This window comes from Gavialis gangeticus, unplaced genomic scaffold (assembly GCF_001723915.1).
Source record: "Gavialis gangeticus isolate Ggan-Ray unplaced genomic scaffold, GavGan_comp1, whole genome shotgun sequence".
In the NCBI taxonomy this organism is placed as follows: Eukaryota; Metazoa; Chordata; order Crocodylia; family Gavialidae; genus Gavialis; species Gavialis gangeticus.
In genome coordinates this window covers 21,481,662-21,490,597 of record NW_017729003.1, presented here as the reverse complement: position 1 = coordinate 21,490,597, position 8,936 = coordinate 21,481,662, and the positions used below count along the sequence as shown (strand labels likewise).

At 45.6% G+C, this 8,936-nt stretch overlaps 1 protein-coding gene across 1 annotated transcript in view; it reads right to left on the bottom strand.

Moving 5' to 3' along the window:
- Window positions 1-8,936, bottom strand: part of RTKN2 (rhotekin 2) — a 72,843-nt gene that overhangs the window by 40,583 nt on the left and 23,324 nt on the right. The window contains 1 exon segment of the mRNA XM_019507741.1: window positions 6,440-6,546. Within this exon segment, the coding sequence (XP_019363286.1) occupies window positions 6,440-6,546 (107 nt within the window).

Here is an 8,936-nt window from a genome sequence, read left to right as displayed (position 1 = left end):
AAGGTCCCTTCCAGCCCTAACATCTATGAAATCTATGAAACAAACTTAAATATGCCCTGTAGTGATGCTGTACAATAATTATACAATACATATATGGTGGTCATAGTCTCAAATTAATTTAAACTGTTTTAAAGGCATTAGATCATGTTTTCCTCATTGTGCTACTAGAGAAACACTGCCTCCTCAACTGCAAGCACCACTTGTCACTCATGGCATCCACAGCCCATACCTTACCCTGTGTCACTTCCCAAACAGCACTCATTAATTGCTTCTGTCCTCAAGGTGAAACATCAAAACTTCAAGTGTGACCTCAGATTTCAGGTACAAATACCACCACAGGTACATTAATAAAGAATAAGCACTTGATCTTTTTGAAGCATAAGTTTGTATGCAAGGTTGTAAAGAATTAAATAAGTGCTACAGAAAAGGTTTCATGTGGATTTAATAGGTAGTTTGTTGCAGAACATGTATGTTTCATGTTTCATGGTTTCATGGTTGGGTTAAAGCCCACAAAATGGTATGGACATTATGGCTGAGGCAAATAGCAATTTCCCTGATTTTGAGTCCACTGGCTTTAATGGCAAATACACTTGATTAATCCAATGTCAAGTTTGGTTTTTTTTGTTAGAGGCACATTACAAATGTTCAGCTTTAATTTTCCACTGCTGAAACTCCTGAGATTAGATTCTAGGGCAGTGGTGGGCAATTAGTTTGGCTGGAAGGACACTCAATCAGTTTTGGTGTCTTTGAGGGCCACATCTCTCTCTCTGCTTCCCCATCCCTCCCTCCCTCCCAGAGCTGTAGAAGCTCCATTTTTTTTTCTCTCCCTCTGTCCCCATCTCCTTGAAACTATAGCATGCCCCATCTCCATTCTCTTTCCTCCTCCCTCCCTTCCCAGAGCTATAGCACACCCTAATCCTCTCTTCCCCCCACCAGAGGTAGCATACCCTGATCCTCTCTCTCTCTCCCCACCTCCCGAAAGATGTAGCATGCCTTGATCCTCCATCTCTCTCCTTCCCTTACCCTCTCCCCCACCCCCTCCTACTCAGAGCTATTGCACATCCCAATCCCAATCCCCATCCAGAACTTGCCAGCCCCATCCACAGCTCATACCACTACCCACCCAAAGCAGCAGAAGCAGCCCCAGGTAGGTACCACCGTCACCTGTAGACATGCCAGGCAGGTGGGGATTGAGGTATCTACCCAGGTCCACAGCTGATGCTGCCGTATCAGCACTGAGCAGAAGCCATCCTGCCCATCTGACACCACATGGCAGCCAGAGCCTCTGGCCACCCCCAGACCAGACCCCATGGTAGCAACTCGCCCACAGGCTGGATGCAATCAGTTGGAGGGTTGGATCTGGCCTGAAGACCATATTTTGCCAACCCTGTATCTAAGGCATAAAGAGAAAATACTCCAAATGCTAAAAAAAGCAACATTATCATTGTTATTCATTAGACAGTTTTAAATAAAAAAAATAGCATTATATGTGATAGCTATGTAGAGTCTATGTTGATGGATGTCACACTAGGTTGAAAATGCCCAGTTGTGGCTAGGTCGGTGGGCTAGACACCAATGAGGACACAGTTTATGATTAATATGCAATATTTATTTGGCTTTAACCTATAAAATATTGACAACTCAAGCAAAAGATTTCCTATATAATACTAATCTATGACAACATACAATAATCAAACAATCAAAGCTGAGGAGCGATGTCCATTGGGTCATGAGGTTTGGGTCAAGGCCCCTTGCTTTCAAAACCACGAGTGGTTCTGGTGTGGCTGGCCAGGCCCTAGTCTCAGACCTGGTCAATGGCTCATATTTCTTAAAAGGTCATTTAACAATCAAAACATAATCAATCAAAATAACTACAAACAGCTAAATGGGAAATTACGTCCGTTGAGTCACGGGGTTCAGATCAAGACCCCTTGCTTTCAAGATCGCGGACGACCTTGGTGTGGCTAGCCAAGACTCTAGACCAAGACTTGGTCAACAGCTCATGTCTCTAACAGGAAAGACAGACAAATACAAATATAAATGGCTACAGTCTTACATGCATGCTTACCACTACAGCAAACAAAAGGAGCAGCTTCATGGCTGGGAACATTAGTCTGTTCGCAGAGGCCTCAAGAATGACCCGAGGCAGTGCTCGGGGGGTGGGGTGACCCTGCGGGTGATCAGTCTGCGGGCTGTTTGACGCTTGAAGTTACGGTTCAAACTTCCCCCGTCAGGGCCTCGTGGCTCTACCCTTTTATACCCTTACTCTTTTTCACTTATTTTTACTGGCCAATTGTGTTACCTTCTTACCAGCATTCTGTTCACTCGTCAGTAGCCCCTTCCTCACTGCAGTCCCCTCACTGTTTTCTGCTTAGCCAGTTATGTTGTAATTTCCTTCCTGCTTCGATGGCAGTTCGATGCGGTTGACTTCCCTGCCTCGTGAGCGTGACAGGGGTCACCCGTCCAGAGGCTTGTGTTATGGCCTAGCATTCTGCCAATTCGGTGCGGCCTGGCCATTCATCTGGGGAGATGCCCGCGACAATAGAAAGTGAATTGAATAATCAGTAAAAATAAAAATAGATATAGCAAAATGAATTCATTGGTTTAAGACATCCTAGATTTTTACACATGAACAGTGATTCTGAATTAATTCTCCAACAACCTAGTGTTCTCCAGTCTAGCTTTATCTGTAGCAACAGCAGTTGAATGGATTGGAAAAGTATTTCAAGTTGTTTGTCAATCATTGCTCAACTAAGAAGTTGGTTTGAAATGAAGATAACATCATTTTATAAATAAGTCTGCCATGGGGAGGGGTCCTAGTAGCAGCTGTGATCTCTCCTAGGGCCCCCTACCGTGCCAAGTTGGTGTCCATGCATCCTCGTTCTCACCCACCACGTCTTTGATGTTAAGAGTATTAAGGGAGGCTGCCTTTTATCCTCCTTCACACAGTACCCCTGACGTATTCAACTCTGTGCCCCACTGTAAGAGGAGTATCAATATCAGAGCCTTTCTGGGAGTGGCTCCACCTTCCTGTAATGGGCCAACCGCCTGCTTGCTCGCCTGCCACACCTTGATCTTACTTGATTAGAAGATGGTTGTAATCAGTGGGAGGCTGCCCATTTTTCTCTGCCCCGGTGACAGGGGGCACTACCTGCGGCTCCTTTTCCGCCCCTACACCGCAGCTCAAGCCTCGCAGATGGAGTTGATGTGGTTTGACCTGGGCCTTGTTATGTTCTGGCCCTCCTCTTTACTCCCGGGGCTCCTCACTGCCCCCTCTCTCGCTCGCTCTGCAGCTCCTTGCTGCCCCCTCCCCTGGGGCTCCTCGCTGCCCCCTCTCTCAGGGCTCCTCGCTGCCCCCTTCTCTCTCGGGGCTCCTCGCTGCCCCCCTTCTCTCTCAGTCTCTCAGTTGCCCGCACCCTTGCGGGCACTCCCTGGGCTCGTCCCACTCTCGTGGCCCACACGGGGGCCTTTCTCCTTGCTCCCTGCCCACACTGCAGCCTAGCCTCACAATATGGGCTCAGGTGGCCGCAGCCGTGCCTGGCCTCCAAATCCCCTCCCTGGGGCTTCTATTCCAGTGCGCCCTCCCTGGGGCTTAATGCAAACACCCTCTGGGCTTCTCGTCGGTGCCCACTCTGGTGCTCCTCAGAATTGGGGCTCAGGTGGCCGTAGCCATGCCTGGCCCTTAAATCCCCTCCTTGGGTCTACAATTTCTAAACCGCTCAGGCGGCCTTGGCCTTACCTGGCCCTCCAATGCACTGTGCCCCCTTCTTAGGGCTCTGGGGTCAGTACACCCCTAGATGCGGTGCCTTCTCTGGCACCGGGGTCCCCACACCGCTGTGGAGCCCCTATGAGGCCTCCTCCAACCCCTACAGCCTCACCCGGTCCTCTGGTCAAAACAGTAAACATAAAGCCCCTGGGCTACAACATAAAAACTAGACCGTCCAGTCAAAAAAAAATCTACTCCCTACTAGAGTGAGGGAGCGGGGGGGAAGGAGGGCTCCCCAACCTCAGCAGTGACCGGGGGATGTGCTCACTGCCAGAGTCCTCCCCTCTGTCTATCCGAGCTGAGTCCCTACTCCCATAGCTGCTGGAGAGGGACTGCCCTCCTGGCCTCCTACCTGGGCTTAAGAAGGGATAAGCCCTGCCCCTTCCTGGTCAGCTGGTTTTACCAGTTGCCCCGGCAACCAGCACCTGTGCAGCCCTGGTGACTGGCAGCTGAGCCTCCCACTTTCTGCCACTAGGTGTCTCCCCAGAGCAGTCTCCGCTCTCAGGCGCAGGGCACCTGAGTGCACTGCGACACCCACCTACGGTAACTCTGTGCACTCACGCCTTAAGGGCAACATGTGGCTCCTACCACCCCTGATACCACGCCCCAAGCCTCGCAGATGTACTGGATGTTGTCTTGTCAAAATCCTACCTGTGCCCCCCGTGGGCACCCCTGGCTCTTCACGGGTTCCCTGGGCTCGTCTTCCCCTGGCCCAGGCCCTCACAGGTTCTGTGGCCTCTTTCTCCCTGGCCTGCACCCTCACGGACGCTCTCTGGCCTTTCCTTGCAGTTGCCCGCACTCCCCACAGACGCTCCCTGGCCTCTCTCGCGGCCGTCTTGCCTGCGCCCCCACGAGCGCTTCCTGGCTTCTCTTTTCTCTCAGATGCCTGCGTTGTCCGTGGCCGTGCCCGCACTGGGGCCTTCTCGTGACTGGGGCCTTCCCTCATGATCCTGCCTGCCCTGGGGCCCTGTCTCACAATTGGGACTCAGGTGGCCATAGCCGTGCCTGGCCCCCAAATTCCCCTCTTGGGTCTTAAACAAGTGCCCTCCCTGGGGCTCCACGCCTGTGCGCCCTCCCTGGGGCTCCGCGCCTGTGCACCCTCCTGGGGCTCCGCCCGCACTAGGGCCTTTGTCTGCGCTTGGGGCTCAGGTGGCCGTAGCCGTGCCTGGCCCCTAAATCCCCTCCTCGGGTCTACATCTCCTATGGGACTCAGGCGGCCTCGACCTTACCTGGTCCCCCAATGCACTGTGCCCCCTTCTGAGGGCTGGGGACAGTGCACCCCTAAAAGCTGTGCCCCCTCTGGCACCGGGGTCCCCACACCACTGTGGAGCCCCTATGATGCCTCCTCCAACCCTAACAACAACCAACAACATATAATAACATGAGCCAATCGGCTACAACTCAAACTAAGCCTCCTAGCTAAATGTAAACCTCTAAGCCACCTGGCTAGTCATCAATCAAATCCCTTCCAGGGCTTTCTCTTCCCAGTATCCCCGAGCCGAAGCTGCTCAGGCCATCAAGCTTCTCTAGGCTGCCTACTCTAGCAGAGCTCCTTCTCCCTTGGATGTTAGTGGGGAACTGCCTGCTTGGCCTCAGCCTGGGCTGTTTATATAGGCCAGGCCCTGCCCCCTTCTGGTCAGCTGACCAAACTACGGTTGCCCCGGCAACCAGCACCTGTACCTTTTCCTAGGAGCAGAGCACTTCAGTGCCCTGCGACACACCTCCCCCCTTAAGTTCATAACTCACTAGGAGCAGGGCACAGGAGTGTCCTGAGACAAGGTCATATGCTTTATAAAGAAGACAAGTATTTTTATAAAATCTTGAGCCCTTGACAAATCAGCCAGGTCTCTAGCTTTGCTACAGGACTTATCAGGGATCTGTATAATCTGTTCTCATGTCATTTAAGAGGTGGAATTCAATCTTTATTCTGTATATTCATTTGAACAGGTGGCAAAGATGTTTTTAAGTCATTTTAGAAATCCCTTCCCCTTTTGGCTGCCCAGTTCACTAGGTCTTGAATTTGTTTTTACAAGAATCTTCTAGAAAAGACATAAGCCAAATTTTTAATACCTAAACAAGCAGAAAATGTGGATAAGTGCTTCTCAGGCCTTATTTATACATTATAAAGAGGCTGAAAAGGATTCAAACTTAAATTTTCCCCTCTTTTGCAGGTCACCTTTAACAGATATCGAACAGTTTTCTGCCCAGTTCCCTTAAGCCTGAGGGACTATGGATCACAAAAAAATGTATCAAAAGGTAAAATGAGGAAGATAATCTAGAGTGCCATGAGGCAGATGAATTATGGGATCCTGATCTATTGTTGGAATCAACGTTCATCATTTAACTGTTGCTCTGCAAATTACTTTCAGTTTTCAGGCATTAAATCTGACTCCCTCTTCTTAACCGCCCTGTGTTTTAAATTACAAAACACTCCAAAATGACACAAAGGAAAAGACACATATGTCAAGTGACCTAGTTAAAAAAAGGAGTCATTATATACTCAAGAAATCTGGGGAAAAAAAGGACCCAGTACTCACTGAAATCAACACAAGGACTTCGATTAAACTTAAAGGACATTAGATTGGAGCCCATGTGCACATCCTACCAGGGCTTCGTTCATAACACAAACTAACATCTTCATCATTCAAAAACTGATACTCTCAACATGGTTACATTTTCAAAACAGATATCAGTTACTGCTTTATCCATAATAGCCACATCTGTATCAAAAACCTCAGCTCCCATTTTGAATAAGCAAAAAATTGCATAGCGCTGTGATCCTAGGAACAACAAGAGAAATGTTTAAGCAGAGATATTACATATCACAATGTGAAATGTTTCTGGCAAACAAAAGCTAAAATGAGTTTCACTGAAATTTCACTTGACTCTTTTAACATGGCATCATAAAATTCAAGTAATCATAAGTTATACATTCCAGAGTGTTACAGAAGGCAAACTACCAAAGCTGCTGCATCAATAGAGCAACATTTGCATTGGGAAAAATTAATTTCAACCTCTGCTCAAGTGTTTCTTTTTGTAACCATCTATGTTTGCTAATACTTTCAAAACCTTTGGTAAAAAAGTAATTGTGCTCACTAGCCTTCAATATTTAAAAGTAAAATATCTAATTACCAAATATTACATTGTATTATGAATACATTACATATAGGATTGGAGTATTTTGCCATGCTTACCCCTCTGACCTGCCCAAAAATCATAGTGAAATCCATGCCAGGTGACAGCTAGAACAGATTTAGGGTTAATTTCCACGACAGAGCAAAGTGCATGTATTTCAAGACTTTCCAATAATCCACTTGGTACCAGACAGAACTTTCATTTTAATTTCTCTCTGCTAAGAGATCTCCCTGTAAAGTCTCTTTCAGATGCAGGCAAAAGATACTATAATATGTTTAACAAGAAGTTTCTCTGCTATTAGTTCAATTACTAATGGCACTTTTCTATTTATTCCTCTGGAGTTTGTATCTCTCATTCTAGAGTCCCTCTAACCTCCATCTACAGCAGTTAGAGCCTCATTCAATTCAATTACATCTATGCTTCTCCACAGGAGTCCTTCCACAGTGACAACAGTTCCACCGAATACAACTAGTCATAACGACTCTCAAACTGCTACCACTATCAACTTCATGGTAAGGAAGTTGATAGTGGTAGTGCAATTAAAAACAAGATGATATATGCTTCTGAATACGCTTCTGAACGATTCCTGCAAAAGAATGACTGAAAACACAAGTCTAAGGTACATGCCCTGTATAACCTTTTGACAAACATTGCTTGCATATATTTGAAAAGAAAAAAACGACTAAATTCTTACATACTTTCTTTATTGTTGAAGTGATCAGAGTCTTTCCACATTAACGGTATTCAGATATCTAAAAAGAAAAGAAAAAACTAAATTACAAGACATGCGGTAGATGTGCGGTCCAAATAATATAGATTATATCTGGTCTGTTTTCCTGTTTATCTGTTTCTGGAGGAAAACTGAACCTACCATTCTGTCCAATAAAATAACACAACTAATGCAATCACTAGAGTTAAGCCAAAGGAAACTTCCTAGTTTAACTAGTCCAATATAAAGGGTCACTTTCCTTTAGAATGCTCTTTATTGCAGGATAGTTTATCATCTTATATAGGAGTACCTGGAATAGTATTTCAGAGTGGCTGCTGTAACATGAAACTCTGTGATAGTGAAGATGTTATAAAGAAAAGACTTAAGTAAAAACTTTGTGGGTTTGCACTAGGAACTTCTTGGCTTGCTGCCAGAAAGAAACTCCCATATTTTGAGAGAGACAGAGCAAGTGAGCATGCACTAGAGATCTTTGCATGACATATACTTATTCTTGTATTGTCAAACACTAAGCAAATACCATTTGTAATCATATACCAAGGTTATTACCTCAGCAGGCATAAAGATTACGTTCATAATTTTTTTGGTAAGGGGAAAGACTTATTTCAATATCATAACAGCACATTAAAACAATTAAGCTTCACTTAGTCTTCTAAGTCACTCCTGATATCAACTACTAATGCAGCTGGTATTTCTTTAAACAAACATCTTAGTTCATCTACGCAATCAGTACAATATTCAATTACACATCTTCAACTTCGACACCGCAGGCTTTAGCGCTATTACCTACAGATTATTCTTCAAAGGTCATATGACAACAACGCTATAATTTTAAGAAAGTTGGATTCTAAAGTACAATCAACAGCTTTCTGAAAAGACTGCAATATATTAAGTGGCATAGGATGGCAGCAGTGAACAGCATACAGTAAAAATCTTCAAACTTAGTTTTTTATACAGGAACTTTTCTAGCTGTGAAGCTGGTCTCCACATACGGAATACAGAAAAAAAGGCATAGATAATTTGCTTAGAGGCCATTAATACTGATACTTCTGCAACAAATCCCATTAGTCATGTATTCCCAGAAGGACTTTTCATCCAAGGCTGCACATTTGGGGGGTTATATTTGAACAACTGTATAAAATAGTCACTCCTGTTTCAGGAACTGTATTACATTCAACAAAGTCTGTGTTTAGAAAAGGTTAAGGTATAGTTCTACTATGAAAAGTAGCACTGTATTAAGCTATTTCAAACACAGTGCTTGCTAGTTCATCCATTTTAATTATATACATGAGACCTCTGAATTTTTTA